The sequence below is a fragment of the Diorhabda sublineata genome, chromosome 8 (genome assembly GCF_026230105.1).
Source record: "Diorhabda sublineata isolate icDioSubl1.1 chromosome 8, icDioSubl1.1, whole genome shotgun sequence".
Classification (NCBI taxonomy): domain Eukaryota; kingdom Metazoa; phylum Arthropoda; class Insecta; order Coleoptera; family Chrysomelidae; genus Diorhabda; species Diorhabda sublineata.
This window is the reverse complement of record NC_079481.1, coordinates 11,708,443-11,726,341: the sequence shown is the minus strand read 5'-3', so window position 1 is coordinate 11,726,341 and position 17,899 is coordinate 11,708,443. Positions and strand designations below refer to the sequence as shown.

The window sequence follows — 17,899 nt, the reverse complement described above, 5'->3', positions numbered from 1 at the left end:
TTGTCTAAATAGCTGTGAAAAATCCAATTTGTTTGGGATCATGTGTACTTAATATTTGATATAACTAAAGCGTATCAAAAACAAGCAGTTTTAACTAGACTCACGCAAATATCTCTTATGCTAATGATGAAGTTTAAATTTAAACTATTTTAAACAGACAAATTTAAGGCTAATTTCTAATATATTTGACATGAAAAAGAAAAATTTGAAGGTGGCTCAAATTCCGTATTTCTCATAGTTTCCATAAATATTATTCTAATAGCTCACGGATTATATTACAATCTTGTGATTATGGAGTGTAGTACACTCCATACTTGTGATATTTCTCGACGTGTGGTATATGCCTACCTTCGATAAGCTCTCAGAAAACTGTCCGAATAAAAAAGATTTATGGAATAGACAGCTAGCACCAGGCTGAAAGCCTGTAGCAGTTTTCGTGTACATTTTGGTAGATCTATGATTTCTGTTCTTGAATAGTGACTCTTACGTCTGTCATTAATTCTTTCTGTCACTTTTATTAATGGTGGATTAGTTCCGTGAATAGAAAGTACGCTTTTAATGATGGGTGCAAAGTTAAAATAACGTCGCGAAATTTAAAATCATGTTAATATTTAATTAAAAGTACATTTTCAACATTGACACATTTTCGATTGTCAAATGTACAATCTTTAAGTGACTTCTCTGTTAATTATACTCTTTGCAACGTCCAGTGCTGATTTTGCGATAATATAATTTATTTTTTATATAGAAATATTAAAATGTCGTATCCAGGTCGTCCGCCAATTATGCAAGGGCTACCCATGTATATGCCTATGGGGGCCCCAACGGCTCCTCTAATGCCAGCTGTTATGCCTATACAACATGTAAGTAAGATGTATTTATTTCTTATAAAACTATACAAAAATAATACTTTACTTGGTAGATGGTACCTATTCAAGTTACAAGTGCACCTCAAATTCGGGCATTTCCTAAATTAAATCCTAACAGAGAACAACAGAAACAAATGCAAGGGCCAGCTGTTACTGTGTTTGTAGGTGAGTACTTATAATTCATTTAATTTTATGAAACTAACATGGACATTTATTAACTTAATCTAAATTAGATTCAACATATTCATATAAATCTTGATTTGTTTATTTATAATGTATTATTAACTAAAGTTGTGATTTGTGCAGGATATCTAATATCAATATTTAATTTCACTTCAAAAAACATATAGATTATTAAAATTTTTCCTCTAGTACTGTTTACTATAAATACAAAAGTTGTCGCGAATGTTTCTAATTAAAATTGATGACATTAATATAAAAAGTTGTTATTTAGATACAATATTGCTCAAAAATATGATTTTTACTAAATACATTTGATCGATATGTCTTGAGGTCTGCCACCTTTTCAGATCTTTTTCAGTAGTTTTCCAAAGTATTCTACTGAGATCCGCACAATTATTAAACATTCTTCTGATTGACAAAAAGATTCCATTGTCAACTCAATTAATTTTATATATCTATTGAGTTTATAATACCGCGATGTTTTGTTTTTCTTTGACATGGTAGCCTAGAGGTACTCCACTTATTTTTAGTGGCCTTTTTAGTTTATCTTTATCCACAACACTACCAACCCAAAAATTATCATTGACCTAACGACATTTTTGTACAATGACATTTTATGGTAGATTTCCTCAACATTACAGCTTTTCCATGATATTCAATACAACAGTATTCCATGTGAGCCTATAATCCGAAGGTAGTTCATTTTAGACCTGGCAGTAACTGTTGTTTAATAAATTGTTTTCTGAGTATTTACTCTAAGTTCCTCTCATTTAAACCAGTTGTCAATAGGGTTATCTGCATTCTTTAGGACATTACTTCTGAAAACAATTATTATGTTGTACATAAAAATTTTCCGTGAGTGTTCTAAAGGAGCTCTTCAAAGAAGGTCGACCTTCTGTTATGCTGTAGATCAGTCTATTTAGATCGTTCAGGGTGGTGAATCTGCCTGTTTGGTAAGCATATAGGCAATTGCTTAATGGATAATGGATAGAACTTTTTCTTTATGTACTTACCCAGAACCCTAATGTCTTAAGGAGGGAGAAATATAGGCTTATTGGTCTCTTTGACTTAGGGTGAATTATAATACTTTGTCACCTGAGACAAATAATCTTTATCCGTCCAATGGTTTCCAGAAATCACTGGTGTGGAGGGAAATAAAATAACAACATGCAGACTTGCTAAAGTAGGGGCAGATAAACCCTACAAAATAATAGAGAAAATGCCATATTTTTTATATAAATCCTTATGTCAAACTGGCTACATCGATCTAACACAAGTGGGCCTGTATGTAATAATATGAGGTTGATACCATCTGTTCCAATGAACTTTGATTTTTGCCAAAATTTAGACCTTTATCTTCTGGAAAGGATGATTTTCCTCTATATGTTGCAAATACTGTGTCATAAGCTATATTGTTTATGAATGTCTTTCTATTTTGTTCCAAGTCATAGTTAAAAGATCTTGTATGGACTTATAGTTTCATTACAAGGAAATCAATACTTATCTTCATTCTGGAGAAAGGTATTCATAATGGCATAATCACATTCTATGCAGAAAACAGTAATTATCTTTTGTTGTCTTCAAAACTCTAATTTCTTTTTATGGAAATGCTTTGTATGTTTATGCTAAATATTTAATATTTCTGGTCCCGATCCTTTTATTTTTTGACTTAGTTGATAGTAGCCTTTAACTTGTCCATGTCATCATTTTTTTTGTGAGTTTCTTTTACCCTAAAATCTGTAGGCTTCTGAGTGTAAAATTCTCGCCCACATTATGGTATCGGCAGATTATGGGAATTTTTTTCTACCAAAATATATTTTTTCTTTGTGCCACTAGATCAACTCTTGGTGAAAATTCCTCTATAGCCAGGCTTGGGACCAACAAAACCAATTCATTAGAAAATATTTATAAATCCTTATTAAAATTTATGGATCTGATATGCAGGATCAATTAATTCATAAACAAATTGTTGAAATTATTTAAAATTAAATACAAATATATTTATAAATGTCTTATTATTATAGGTAATATCACAGAGAAAGCACCAGATGCCATGATAAGACAAATACTAGCAGCTTGTGGTCATGTTATTAGTTGGAAGAAAGTTAAAGCCTTTGGTTTCTGTGAATTAGCAGGTCCAGATGCAGGATTAAGAGCAGTAAGGCTTTTACACGACCTCATGATTGGAGAAAAACGACTTGTAGCCAAAGTTGATGCTAAAACTAAGACAGTCTTAGATGAATATAAAGGTATTTATTTTGAATTTCATGAATAAGATTACAGATTATTGAGCTGATCTATTTAAAAACATCTTATATAAAATTTTGGAGATGCTTGGAAGCCTATTAATACACATCTAACGAATAGTTATGGATCCCTGATCATAGTAGTTTTAACTTTATTTCTAAATTGAAATAATACATTCTACATTAACCATGTGTGTTCTTAGCGACAAAGATTAATTTTCTATTCTTAATAAACTCATTTGAGTAACATGTATATATTGTAATTTTGACCTAATACCAATTTTAAGTCTTTATTACATGTGTGTCTTCATATCTCGTACATTCGACCAAAATATATTTTACTTTTAATTACTTGTAACATACAATACACTAAGGTATTTCAGTCTTGGCAAGTAATTGTTAATGAGTGATTTTAGTGTGATGCATTCTTAGTTTTGTCAGTAGGATTTGCTTGGACTGCTTGGTATTCTATTTTAGGGTTTTACTTCGCATAACTTCCACTTCTTTATTTCCAAAAATAGTGGTAAAAATAGTAGATAGCAGTTCAGAAGTAGTCGTTTTTTTCTGTCTTTATTGACATTTTGTATTTGTGTCTTCATGTTGCAAGGAAGATATTGAAGGTCTTCATATTCGATATCAGGATTAATTATCTGCTATTAATATTGTATCTCCATCTAATTGAAAATTGGCAGAAAATTTATTTTGCATTTCCCATATACGTGCTTGGTACCTGAAGAAACTTTTTCACATAAAACTGTAGCTCAATAATGCACTATAGGTACTAATGAATAGTGTGTCTGTAACAAGAGCTAATAACAATTTTAACAAAGTAGAGGAAATGAGTTGGGAGAGTTGAAAATAGTAAATAAGTTGTAAAATGTTGGAGGGAGTCGAAAAGGTCAATCAACTACTTTTAGTTTGTATTTGTAAAAATAAGATCAGACATTTGCAGAACTGAGGTGAAATTTGAGTTAAAGTTGACAGAAATATATACATATAATTCACCAAGAATGGCAAGATACTTTTAACATTAGCATTGAAAGACTTTTGAGTAAAAAATCTGTGAAATTTGGAGTTGAAACAAATTTTAACGTAAAAGGATATATAGTAGGTTAAATAATACAGACAATTTCAATTCAGGTGAAAAAAGATTCCACAAATGTAACAAAATTAAGAATGTGATATAAATTCGAGATTTCCAATATAATCCCATCTAGAGAACCATGTTTAAGACCTATTCGACAGGTATATGTGGATCAAAAACAACATTTGTGAGAACAACGTTCTTCTTATTCTCAGTACTTAAACAGTTGTTCAAAGTGCTGAACTATACATTTTACAAGCTTGAAAATAAGTTTTCAAGACACGGTGTTATACATGTTATAGATGTTTAAACATATATAGTTATATAGTTATTTTTTCTTCATTTTCTTCTAAACTTTGCATTATTAATTCTAGCCGAAAGAAGGAAAAAACAAAGTGGATCTACTTCGCCTCTTCAAGATGAACCAGAAGAAGAAGAATTAGACGAAGAGACTCAAGCTATGGATGCAGCTGCTTTAGAAAGAATTAAACAAATTATAAAAGATTATGAAGAAGAAATGTCCAATTTTGAATCCAAGAAAGAAGGTACATGTCAGTTTGGTTTGTATAAACACTTTGTATTTACAAATATTTTCTTAGAGGAAGTTAATCAAAAATGGAATAAAGTTTTAGCTGAAGCTGAGGTCGAAGAAGAAAAACGAGATCTGATAACCAGAGAAATAGGAAAGTTTCGTGAAATAATGAAGGTAAGTTGAAACCAACGAAAAGAAAAATTCATAGTCAGATTCATTTAACTAACATATTACTGGGGCTATTTATTATTCTTTTTATGAAAAAATTAGCTTTGTAAGTAATATGTTATGTTAAGGGTCATTTATATGAATATTGACGTTAGGGATAAAGGGGGGGAGGTGAAATATATTTATTTATTTTGGTATTAGAAATAAGTTTGCGCTTATATGGTGCTTGAAACCAAACAGGCAATGGAACGGCGCAGTCCCTCCTAGGTTCGGCCCGAGGCGCCGCTGGTGAGTAATGTGACCATTGTTAAATTTATTTGTACAGTGTTTTCAACTCACACTTGTTAAATTAGTAATAATTTATTTATAATGAAATATTTATTGTAAATTATATCAATTTAAAAAAAGAATGAAGCGATAATGATATTAATTTCAGTGATAGTGACAGACTGATGTTTAACTCCAGCTAATAACAATATATATATATATATATATATATATATATATATATATATATATATATATATATATATCAAATTGGCCCCGTTTTGTAGACGATTTCCTTTAATTTCCATCTCTGCTTATGATAACTTGGCTAATCGAAACAATTATCAAGTTTTTTATTATGTACCACCCTATATATTATCTTGAAATAGTTTCAAATTCTATAAGGTATTTTCATGGCCACTTGAGCTGAATTTTAAGCCTGTATTGGCCCCCTTTAGCAGCTATCTGTCCACACCTTTCAGTTGTTAACCGATTCCTTTTTATGCAGTGGATCCAACTAAAGGTTCTAAAAGTTTTTTCAGTAGTAACAGATGTTACTTGAGCGCCTAAAATTCTCATAGCAGCATCAGTTAGCACACACTTTCCCTTCAAACCTCTCCACCACAACAAGGATTGTTTATGAGACATGCATTTATTTTAAGGAAGTTCAAGTTCAGGAAATTCAAGTTTCATGATTTTTGGATGCATACATTTTCTCTTGCTCAAAAAAGCTCAAACAGCTTTTCTGTTGCTTACTGATATCATATATCCTAATACCACGATAATACCATTATTGCGTTTGATATTAGGCACTATACATGTATGGAACAAATTTTATCTTCCGCAGCCATGGGTTTGTGACTTTTAAGTCATTTACTTTTCATAATTGATTCTGGAAGCCTTTTCAATTAGCTTCCAAGTTGTTCTTAGGGTTTACTGTTGCCAAATATCCAAAAACCATGTCATTACCACACTTGGCAGTTTATGAATTGTTTTCATTTTTGACTGTCATTGATTTGAACTACAAATCCATTAATTTTTCATTATTGGACAATTTTTATGAGACATGAGTTTATTTAAAAGTTCAATTTAAGGAAGGTCAGTTGATTGAAATGTCTCTAGCATAATCTTTCATTATATATTCTATTTTTTCCTATTGCTCAAAAAGATTTTCTCAAATATAGATAAATGCTAAGCATAATGGAAAATTAAATTCAGGATCAATTAAAGTGAATATGAATTATTCTCGAAAACTTCTCAAATAGCTTTCCAGTTGTCCTTCTGTGTTTACTATTGCCAATTGTCTTGAAACCATGACAGAATCACCTTTATTTTTGTCCAGTGTTTCCACACACGCCACTATAAAATCAGGGATTAGAAGGTCAGGTGATTGAAATAGTTATTGCATAATTTTTGAAAATATTCCATCTTTTTATTTGTTCAAAAAGTTATTGTATAGTTTAGATAAATACTTAGCATAATTGAAAATCAAATCCAGGTTTCGTTAGGTATGGCAGATTCCTGGATCCTTTTCAGTTAGCTTCAAGGTATTCAGGTTTATTGTTACCAAGTTTTCTGGACAATATTATCATCATTTTTTTATTAGTCACTTACAGAGTTCTGAATTGATTTGTCTTTGACTGTTATTGATTTTTCACTACAAATTCATTCACTCTTCTTCATAGGATAAATATTTTACAGGATAATCTAAACAAGTACCATGCAAGGAAGCTAAGATGATTTTGATGTCCTTTGCTAGATTTATTCATACTTGGCCTCTTTTTAAAGCGTATTTCTGAAGAGTTTTCAAATAGCTTTCCAGTTATTGACTATTGTCAAATATCCTGAAACCACTATACTACCAACAATGTTTTTGAATTAATTTTATCTTCGTCAATCATGGAATTGTGACTTTAGAGCCATTTACCTTGTATTATTGATTCCCAAAGCCTTTTCAATTAGTGTTCAAGCTATTTTTAGGGTTTACTGTTGCCAAATATCCAAAAACCATGACATTACCACACTTGGCAGTTTATGAATTGTTTTCATTTTTGACTGTCATTGATTTGAACTACAAATTTTTTTATTTTTCACTATTGGACAATTTTTTATGAGACATGAGTTTATTTTAAAGAAGTTCAGTTTTAGGAAGATCAGGTGATTGAAATAGCTCTTTCATAATTTTTGAATATACTCCATCTCTTAATTTTTGAATATACTCCATCTCTTAATTTTAAAATCGAATCCAGGTATCGTTGAGTAAGTCGTTTCCTGAAATCTTTCTGATTGGTTCCAGGTTATTCTTTGGGTTCACTCTTACCAAGTTTTGTGGACAGTACCACGATCATTTTTTATATTATGCACTTCACATAGTTCCGAAATGATCATTCATTAACTGTCACTACAAATCCATTCACCCTTCTTCATTGGACAAATTTTTTGCTCGCCTTTGAGATTATTCTATACAAATTCAATGTAATCTGAGGAAGGTCAGGTGATTGAGATACTTTTTCTATAATTTTTGGATACATTTTATCTTTTTTTCCTGCTCAAAAAGTTCTTGCCCAATGCAAATAAATACTTAGCATAATAAAAAATTGAATTCAGGATCAATTAAAGTTAATATGAAGAATCCCTTATCCATTGTTACATTCCATATTTTGTAATGTTTAATAGATAATTTTAACAACAAACGATTAAAATTATGCAGCTACTTTAATGTGAGGCTGTAGGGTTAAACATTAATACTTAAAATTATCTCTCACTATTATATTTGAAGGATGCTCAAGTGTGAGATGAAAATAATTATTTTTTAACTATACACTTTATACACTTAATTGTAACAAATCTAATTACAATTTATTGTTACAGTAATGCATAAAAAATATGATTAAATAGAATTAATTTTATATGATGAATAAAACTTCATCACTATAATTGGGTCTACTAAACATTTTGAGCTAGAATTAATTTTTGATCCATTTACTTTCAAATTATCCTCTGGAAACAATAACTTTGTTGATACCTTTAAAAATTAGAAGGTAAACATATTTTTCGAAAATCATCTTTGACTCATTGCAAACAAATTCTCTACAGTAACAGTTCGTTCATCCAATAAGAATTTTTATTTTTTTTTTATCTTGAGAGACCCAAAAATACTTTTATGTAAATGTTGCACAAATAAATTTAAATTTTCGACTTGACTGTGTACTCTGAAATGTGAATTGACAATAAAAATGTTAGTTGTATACTGCATTTAAAATATTTTTAATCATTGAAATCTCCTAGTGAAATCATTCCTAAATTATTATAAATAGACATAGAAATGTTGAACTTAAGGACCAGTTTCGGCTTTATTTGACCTCTTCAGTATTACTATGTACTGTGTACTTAGAATCAAGTTACTCAAACTTCCTAAAATATTAAAAAATATATTTAGTTAGGCTAGGTTCAACTTGAGGACCAGTTTCGACTTTATCAGGACTCTTCAGTATTAGTATTCAAAATTGTCGTTTTGGCAAACATTACATTTCAAGATTTTCTAATTAGAAATCATTATGCCATTTTCTGAGAGGGAAAATGTTTTTCCTGTCTATATATTGCGACATGGCATTCAAACTATCTCCTTTTTATCTTAGCGTTAAAAGGAGAAATATTTAGACCAGTTTCTTCTTTATTGGGTCTCTTCATTATTACTTATATTCTCTCAATCAGTCTCTAATTTATTTAAAATACAAATTGACATTTTGAGATATCCAAAAAAAAAATCCAAAACAAAAACAAAAAAACTAAACTGTATTTTCCTTTTACGCTCTTTATATTCTTCGCTTTTTTCTTTTTCAGCCTAATGCAATACACATTAGACTACAATTCCTCACAACTCCAGCACTGCAGGGGAGTAATTCCTATATCAGGACCAAACCCAATAAATCTCTTTCTCAACATAAAAATTTCCTTAACCCGAAAAAAACCTAACGAACCTCTCTCTCTCACCCTTTCCCTCTCTCTCTCACCCTTTTCCTCTCTCTCTCTCTCTCTCTCTCAAATTTTTGGTTTGCAATCAATAGGAGATATGCTTAACTTATAGAACAGTTTCTTCTTTCTTGGGTCTCTTCAGTATTTTTTCCTTCAATCAGTCTCTAACGTGCTCAGAATATAAATTATCATTTGTGCAAAATTAATTTCGGTATATTAAGAAAATTTCTGAAGAAAACTGAATCATCACTCAAAATTCTGAGGGATAAATCATTCTTTCTGACTATATGTCCCGACGAATATATTTAACTATGAAAAGTATTTAGCATGTAGACCAATTTGTTTTTTCCTGGGTCTCTTCAGCATTACGTGCTTATTTCGGTTTCTAATATATTCAAAATATAAATTCGTAGTCGCAATCGCAGCTGTACCCACTTATACCTCTACCCGCTTACCTAAATAAAATATAAAAAAAACATTTAATTACAAAAAAACAACAAAAAACGAATAACAATTTTCTTTTTGCATTGAGCGTTTCTTTGTATTGTCCTTTTACACTCTTTATATTCTTCGTTTTTTTTTCCTTTTCGGCCTAATGCGATACACATTACACTAAAATTCACCATAACTCCAGCATTACAGTGGAGTAATTCCCATATCAGGGCCAAACCCAATAAATCTCTTTCTCAACACAAAAATTTCCTTAACTAGTTAAAACGAACCTATCTCTTTCTCACCCTTTCTCTCTATCAACCTCTCTCTCCCTCACTCTTTCTCATATTTTTGGTTTGCAATCAATAGGACAAATGCTTAACTTGTAGATCAGTTTCTTCTTTCATGGGTCTCTTCAGTATTAGGTATTCATTTGGTTTCTAATGTGTCCAAAAACAAAAATTTTGAAAATACGATAATTTTTAATTGAAATCCGGTAGTTAGTTTAGAAATAAATGTTTTGGATTTGTTACAATTAGTGTATTGGTTGATTTGTTTAATATTGTATCACTTTGTGACAAAAATTAGATTTGTTAGATATGACTTCGGATCGTATTTGTAAGTTACGTTCCGTAGTTTAATTTTTATTATCATTAAAATTAGAAATTGAGGCATCGCAAGTGTGGAATCGTATCGACCTCACTAAGGATTTTCGTCTAGAGATGCGAGTGTAAGTTATAAAAAATTCCTGTAGAATATTTTTTTTGTGGATCATTTGGAATCATATTTTTATACAATATCAGTGTATGTAAAAAGTGAGCGAGAGAAATTTGTTATTAATTTTGACAGTTCTAAATTTTAATTTATCGCACCAGAGAAGCAAACTCCCTTTATTTTATCGAATAAAGTGGTTATTTATGGTTGGAAGATAACTAAAATTTGAATAATTTAACTTCAAATTTTGTTAAGTCTACTACCCCAAACCGAAATACGAGGGTGGTTCAAATATGAAACCAAATTTTATTATCAAGTCTCCGTTACACTCTACATACTTTTTCGACCTCTCCGGAAGCGTTCAGATGCCTTTTTCGTAAAAAAATGTATTCGAATCGTAGGCCGCCAAGTTCCTCTTTCAATGGAACGAATGAATAATAGTCGCATGGCGACAAATTGGACTAAAACTGGGGTGTTTCAGTGTTTCCCCACTCAATTCGTTCAACCGAGAAATATTTGTTCTGGCGCTGTCTTTCATCAATAGTACACTACAGATTGGAGTATCTCGTCGTTTTAATCTGTTTAAAAAGTTTTATAGCAATTTTTAGGAGGCGTGATCACAGTTCGTTATTTAGTGAAAACAACTCCTATTGTTTCCCAAAATATGGTACACAATACCTTCCCCGCTAACAGTGTAAACTTCGTTTTAACTGGCACTCCTTTCTTCCTCAACTTCATAGACGCAAGTTTACTCTCTAGTTGTCTACCAAAGTGTCATCTACGGTGAATATTCGGTGCAATACATTTTCTTCTTGTAGATCAGTTTCTTCTTTCTTGGGTCTCTTCAGTATCAAGTCTCATTCTGCCTCTAATGTGTTCAGAATATGAATTGCCAGTTGTGCAAAATTAATTTCGGTATATTATGAAAATTTCTGGTGAAAACAGAATCATCGCTCAATTTTTGAAAGAAAAATCCTTTTCGTCACGACGAACATATTAAACTTCATTTTTAAAAAAAAAATCTCAAAATACAGAAGGCCTGTGTGCCCATCTGGCTGAAATTTATATAAAATTTTTTGTTTGCAATAAAAAAATGCTTAACTCTTAGAGCAGTTTCTTCTTTCTTGGGTCTCTTCAGTATCAAGTCTCTCATTCTGCCTCTAATGTGTTCAGAATATGAATTGCCAGTTGTGCAAAATTAATTTCGGTATATTATGAAAATTTCTGGTGAAAACAGAATCATCGCTCAATTTTTGAAAGAAAAATCCTTTTCGTCACGACGAACATATTAAACTTCATTTTTAAAAAAAAATCTCAAAATACAGAAGGCCTGTGCGCCCATCTGGCTGAAATTTATATAAAATTTTTTGTTTGCAATAAAAAAATGCTTAACTCTTAGAGCAGTTTCTTCTTTCTTGGGTCTCTTCAGTATCAAGTCTCTCATTCTGCCTCTAATGTGTTCAGAATATGAATTGCCAGTTGTGCAAAATTAATTTCGGTATATTATGAAAATTTCTGGTGAAAACAGAATCATCGCTCAGCGCATTTTCCAACATTTGAACATTTCCCAATGTCTTAAAGTTCTCCAGGGGCGGCTTGATGCCTACACAAATTTGTCATTTTGTAATAATAGTGCGATCATGTTTGCCAACCATCTTATTGTATGTTGTGAATATTTCATATTTGTGCAATAGCAACTGTCATTTGAAAATATAACAGATTTCTGGTTTCAAGCTTTTTACTTTCACCATCTTGTAAAACACGTTAATCAATTATTTAAAAATTGATATAACATTTGAGAAATTAATTTTACTAGTATATTTGTCGTAAATTCTGTTTAGTCAAAGGACATTATAAACTACCCTTACCGCTGTTCGTTCTTGCAGAAGTTGATGGTTAATTTAAAAAAGTTGAGGTTGAGGGTAGTAAAATATTTTGCAAAAATTGGGTGGAATTTTCGAACTTTCGACTTTTGTTTGTCTCTTTTATTGAAACACTTTTCACTACAATTACACTATCTACGTTACGATAACCAGTTATCCTCTTCAGAGAACGAGGGTAAACTTAGTGAATATACACTTTCGATCTATAAAGAGGATAACATATAGTGTAAGGGTGATTGTTACGATGATGATTATTTAAAAGAAAAAAAATTTCTCATTATTTGTAGGGGGCATCCTTTTATTTTCTTCCCTTTTCTTTTGTGCCCGGGAAATTTTTCTTATCACTTAAATCAAGGTTTGTTTCTGTTGCTTATTTGTTAAATTCTTTATAAGGGATACTTCTTGATCGACTATGTCATTTACAACCCTAATGGACTTTTTTCTGTAGTTCTGTAGTTCATTTAGTTCAGGCCAAGGTTTTCACCTCCTATTTCTATGAACCTTCATCGGTTCACATGAAAATGCTATGCCGATATGTGCTTATTACTCTTAGGGCTGAAAACTACCCCTTATTGAAAAATCTCAATAAAATCATAAATGTAAGCATTTAATGAGTAGAAAAAATGCTTGCAAGTGTTGAATAAAATTTGTTTAATGCTTCAATTCGGTATTTATAATTTTTCAAACCTATTTGATGTATTTCATCCCTTATAAATTACCCCCGGTCAATATAAAATTAAAACAAAAATATTATTTAATTTCTTTGTGCTGGATGAATTATATTAAATTGACTCTTTTTGTTTGTATTCAACTCAAATATTTTGAATCTAAAATGTACAACCCTTATAAATCACCCCATATTACGAAAAAAAAATCGAAACAATTATTTATAATCGTATATATTATTTTGATGAATTATTTATTTTGAGTTGACCTTTTTTATCTGTATTGATTTGAATATTTTGTATTCATAATTTTCAACCTCTATAAATCATCTGTTTCCAAAAAAATTGAAAAAAATATATACAGACTTAATTATAAATTTTTTTGATTTATTTATTTCGAATTGACATTGTTTTATCACTTTTAATTTGAATATTATTCAGGGTATTCTACGAAGAGTTAAAACTATCTGTATATGGCAAAATACTTATAGTAAAATCATGAAAATTTCTACGTTTGATTTTTCGGATACGATCTTTGTAACTAAAATATTTTCAAAGATGGCCGACTTCCGGTAGAACCGGAAGTCGATTGTAACTTTGTTATTTTAAATAGAACACCCTGTATATTAATACATTTTTTAAATCTACGTGAAATATTAGTATACTTTTGTCTAAAAACTTTTTTCAAAAAATACATACTTTTTGAGTTATTAATTTTTTTGTAAAAAATTTGACCGTTGCAGACCTTTATAAATTATTTTTTTACTAGGATACCCTTAAAAATATGAAATGGTTTCTGCTCGGTTGCTTTTAACAAGGTCAGTCATATTTGAATCTATGTTGAAATATTTTTCATTTTATACAGGGTGTGTATAAAAAGTGTTCAAAGTTTAACTTAAAATGAATAAATCAAAAAGTATGCATTTTTTGAAAAAAGTTTTTAGACAAAATTATACTAAAATTTCAAGTAGATTTAAAAAATGTATTAATATACAGGGTGTTCTATTTAAAATAACAAAGTTACAGTCGACAGTTAAATCATCCCTTATTACAAAAAAAAAACATTTATACAATTTTATACTTAACATCCCTTAAAAATTACTTATAATGAGGAAAAAGTTTTAATTAAACTGGAAATTTGTTAAATTAAGAAAGAAAAAGAAAATTTCAATTTCATATAATTATTTTCGGTTTAGGCAGCTGCACGATGTATACTTTCTCTTACACAATTTCTAAAGTTTTTTTAGCCCTTTATTTTTAAAAGGGTAATGTTTAAAGGGTTCGAAAATGGTACCAGTCATACGTTAGGGCGAGCTTTGTAAGGTCATATATCAGTTATTTTATGAGTTAAAAAAAAATTTAAAAAAAGTGAGATGTTTGTTGAAAAAAATCTAACTTTTTGTTCTCAACTAATTTTTACTTATGTCCTATAGTTTTTCCGAAAATTTGGAAAAAAGAAGAAATTTTTAATTTTTTTTCTTCGAAATTTTGCATTCTATATCGTTCAAACTCACAAAAATCATTATTAGTACGTAAATAAAGTAAATCGACAGTGAATTATCGTTTTATTCCATTTTGGGTACTAATGTTAAAGGTGAAATCGATTTTATTTCGGCCGTAACTTTCTTAGTTTGCATACTAGAGCGTTCCACTAGCCCTCATTTTAAAGTTTTTTAAAAGTACTTTGAAAAATATTCCATAGAATTTTCTACAAAAATGACCGTTTTTCTGTTATTCGACGTTGAATTTTAAAAAAAATTTCGTTCGAATAATGTATTCAATCTTCTATAAATCTTAACTCGGTTTGTATTAGGCCTACAACCAATTAAAAACACCAATCTCTTTGTTTTTTTATAAGCTTAATTTTGATTTCTTACACTTTTTCTGATGAAATCAAAAGTTTTTGAGTTATTCAGGACAAATCTATTAAAAACGTGGTTTTTCTCAAGAAAAATTCAAGTTTTCAATCGCGCATAACTTGAAAACTATTGATTTTTTTTTGAAAATGCTAATGCTTAAAATTTTCACCCCATAGTTAGAGTGGAACTCACACCTAGGACAAAGGCACACATAGACGTAGGGTAGATTCTGCTTTTTTAAGGTATTCCTGTAAAAATTTCATTAAAATCGATGCAGGTTCATGGGAATCGGAGTCGAAAACCTTGGTAGCCTGGTTTAATTTAATTGTTTGAATTCTGGATCAACTGTTGCCTTAAGTGGTTGATGACCAAAACAAAAATTTTTTAGAGCCATCGCCATTTTCTTTTTTGCTTTACTAGCAAGCCGTTTATTAATAACTCATAAAACTCGAAGATGGTGTTTGGTTTTAATCAAATCCTCCTCGGCTGAAATTTCATTCAACGGAGCATACTCGGCTGAAGCAGCTTGATGTAGATGGACGCAGAAAAAGAAATATTTCGCATTACATCCTTTTTTGTTGTTGACAATGACACTAGCTATTAACTTGTTCCAAAAACGGCAGTTGTTTTGAGTGAAGTTGTAGCTCTAGTGCTCCCCCAAGAAAAATGACGTTCTGCTTCGGCAACTTAGTTGAAATTTTTAAAACCGTTGCTAATATTTATACTGAATACACTGTTAACACTACCACTACACCAATACTCACGATTACCTTGTTTTCGGCGCGTTTCTATAACCTAGTTATCGTCTTCAAGGTGAGGTTCACCTTCAGTCTCCGAGAAAATAAACTTTACCTTCAGTCTCTGAAGACGATAACTTGATTATCGTAACATATATCAGACAGTGTAATTGAATACACTGTCTATACCTAAACTCACAATTACACTGTCTGACGCGCGTTTCGATTACCAAGTTATCGTGTTCAGAGACTGAAAGTAAACTGTTTACCTTCAGTCTCTGAAAACGATAACTTGGTTATCGAAACGCGCGTCAGACAGTGTAATTGTGAGTGTTAGTGTAGACAGTGAATTCAATTCAATAACCAAGTTAGTCTTTAGAGACTGAAGGAAAAAACAAGGTAATCGTGAGAATTGGTGTAGTGGTAGTGTAAACAGTGTGTTCAGTTCCGCTTTTGCAGTTATTCTATTCCTCTCTAAGTTAGAATTTCTATAACTCAATTTGGGTTAAGTCGGTAGTCCGGGAGCGGTCAATGCTGTCGTGTGCAATCATAGGGCCCAGGATAAAACCATACATACATTATCGTTTTTACCGTTTTTACCATAAACTGGTACGTTTTTTTTAAATCGCAATTGTTTCAAACAAATTATAAACAAACGTTTTTTTTTCGGTTCGGATAATTTTTTTGTGCAAATATGGCCCATTTTAAGAAGATAAGGTCTCTTGTCATTTTTCAGTATAGTGCATATTTAAAAATTTATAAATTCTCTAAAGTCGAAAAATCGACGATTTTTATTAAATTTCGCCAAATATTGTCGTTTGGGATATTGTTATTGTCTGAAGATTTCTAATAACAAAGTTTTTTTTAAATGTAACTGAAAATTTTTACTTGGATTTGGAAATATCCGAACCAACTAAGGTATAATACTATTTTCCAATAAATCTAAATACGCCAGACCATTTGAGTTACCCTCAATGAAAAAGATACCAATTATTTTGTCGCCTATTATTCCAGCCCATACATTCAGTTTTTCGGGATATTGGGTGTGGCATCCAACGAGGATTGTAACGTGAGCAGTATCTACAATCTACAAAGGGGCATCATCGCAACACGTGACATTACTTAAAAAATTTGGATCGTTTCAATTGCAACATTTTCCCATCATTATGTCTGCAAACTCTTTACGTCTATCAAAATCGTCATCTGACAACTCTTGAACCAACGTTACTTTGTGTGGATCGAATTTATTATCACGTAATATTTTCATTACGGACGTTTGCGAAATATCAAATTCCCTGGATATTTGTCTAGTACTCAAGTGTAGATCGTCTTCTAACAGAACACAAACATCTAAAGATTTGTTTTCAGTTGATGCAGTTTTTTTTCGTCCTGAATTGGGATAAATCTTTTACTGAACCAGTTTCGATAAACTTTTTTTATATTATTGATTATATATTTATATTATTACAAGTTTCTTGTTGACTTCTACGCCTATCACCATATCCTAATATCATTAAAATATCAATTCGTTCTTTTTCATATAAACGATACATTGTGACCTTCAATAAACTTCAACAATAGGAAAATATACAGCTGATCCATTTGAAATAATAAAGTTCATTATTTGATAAAGTGAAACAGCCCTTAGGATCTGTTTTTAGTATAATGTACTGATTGACTGATTTCATTGGATTTCTACTGAAGCAAAAAATTTTCTTATAAATCAAATTCCGTAAAGTTTCACCTATGTGAGGGATCCCCAAAAGTGGCTGCAAAATTTTTGTGGAATGTTAATTTTATGTCGTAGAATAAAACGGGTGCCCCATTATAAAATCTCGAGTTGATTTTTAAGTATCACCTTAATGTAGTAGAAAATACGTTGAATGATAACAAATAACGCAAACTGACTACCAGTTATTTATAAAGAGGATATTCCAGTCAAGAATTTTTTCTCAAATGAAATATCACCGATGAATTTTAGTGTATATTGGTAATATATTATAAAAAAAAATAAGATATCCATGATATTTTTATGATTTTACAAACACTTTCTGATTTATTACATACAGGAATTCAATGTTTAAATTTCGATAGCGAGTTGAATGGATCAAAATAATGTGGGTCTTCGTTTCGCACCTAAATTTTCTGAAATAAAAATTACCGTGATTTATTTCGCAAATCCATTTGTTGTTTTTTTAACGGTTAAATTAATCTAAAAATCCAGAGGAGGCCTGTGCCCAATGGTTTATAAATCGAAGGAATGAATAGTTCAGAATTTGAATGAG

General features: G+C 30.6%; 1 protein-coding gene across 4 annotated transcripts in view; it reads left to right on the top strand.

The window, feature by feature from the left end:
• Nucleotides 1-465: 465 nt before the first annotated feature.
• The window catches only part of LOC130448099 (RNA-binding protein 25), a 37,967-nt gene continuing 20,533 nt past the window's right edge, over nt 466-17,899 (top strand). Inside the window, exons 1-5 of one of the 4 annotated variants that reach the window (XM_056785300.1) lie at nt 466-863; nt 923-1,034; nt 3,077-3,301; nt 4,757-4,927; nt 5,009-5,088. In XM_056785300.1, the coding sequence (XP_056641278.1) occupies nt 759-863; nt 923-1,034; nt 3,077-3,301; nt 4,757-4,927; nt 5,009-5,088 (693 nt within the window). In that variant the 5' untranslated portion in view covers nt 466-758. Of the gene's footprint in view, nt 864-922; nt 1,035-3,076; nt 3,302-4,756; nt 4,928-4,981; nt 5,089-17,899 lie in introns of all 4 variants that reach the window. The other 3 variants (XM_056785301.1, XM_056785299.1, XM_056785302.1) reach the window with 3 other exon arrangements.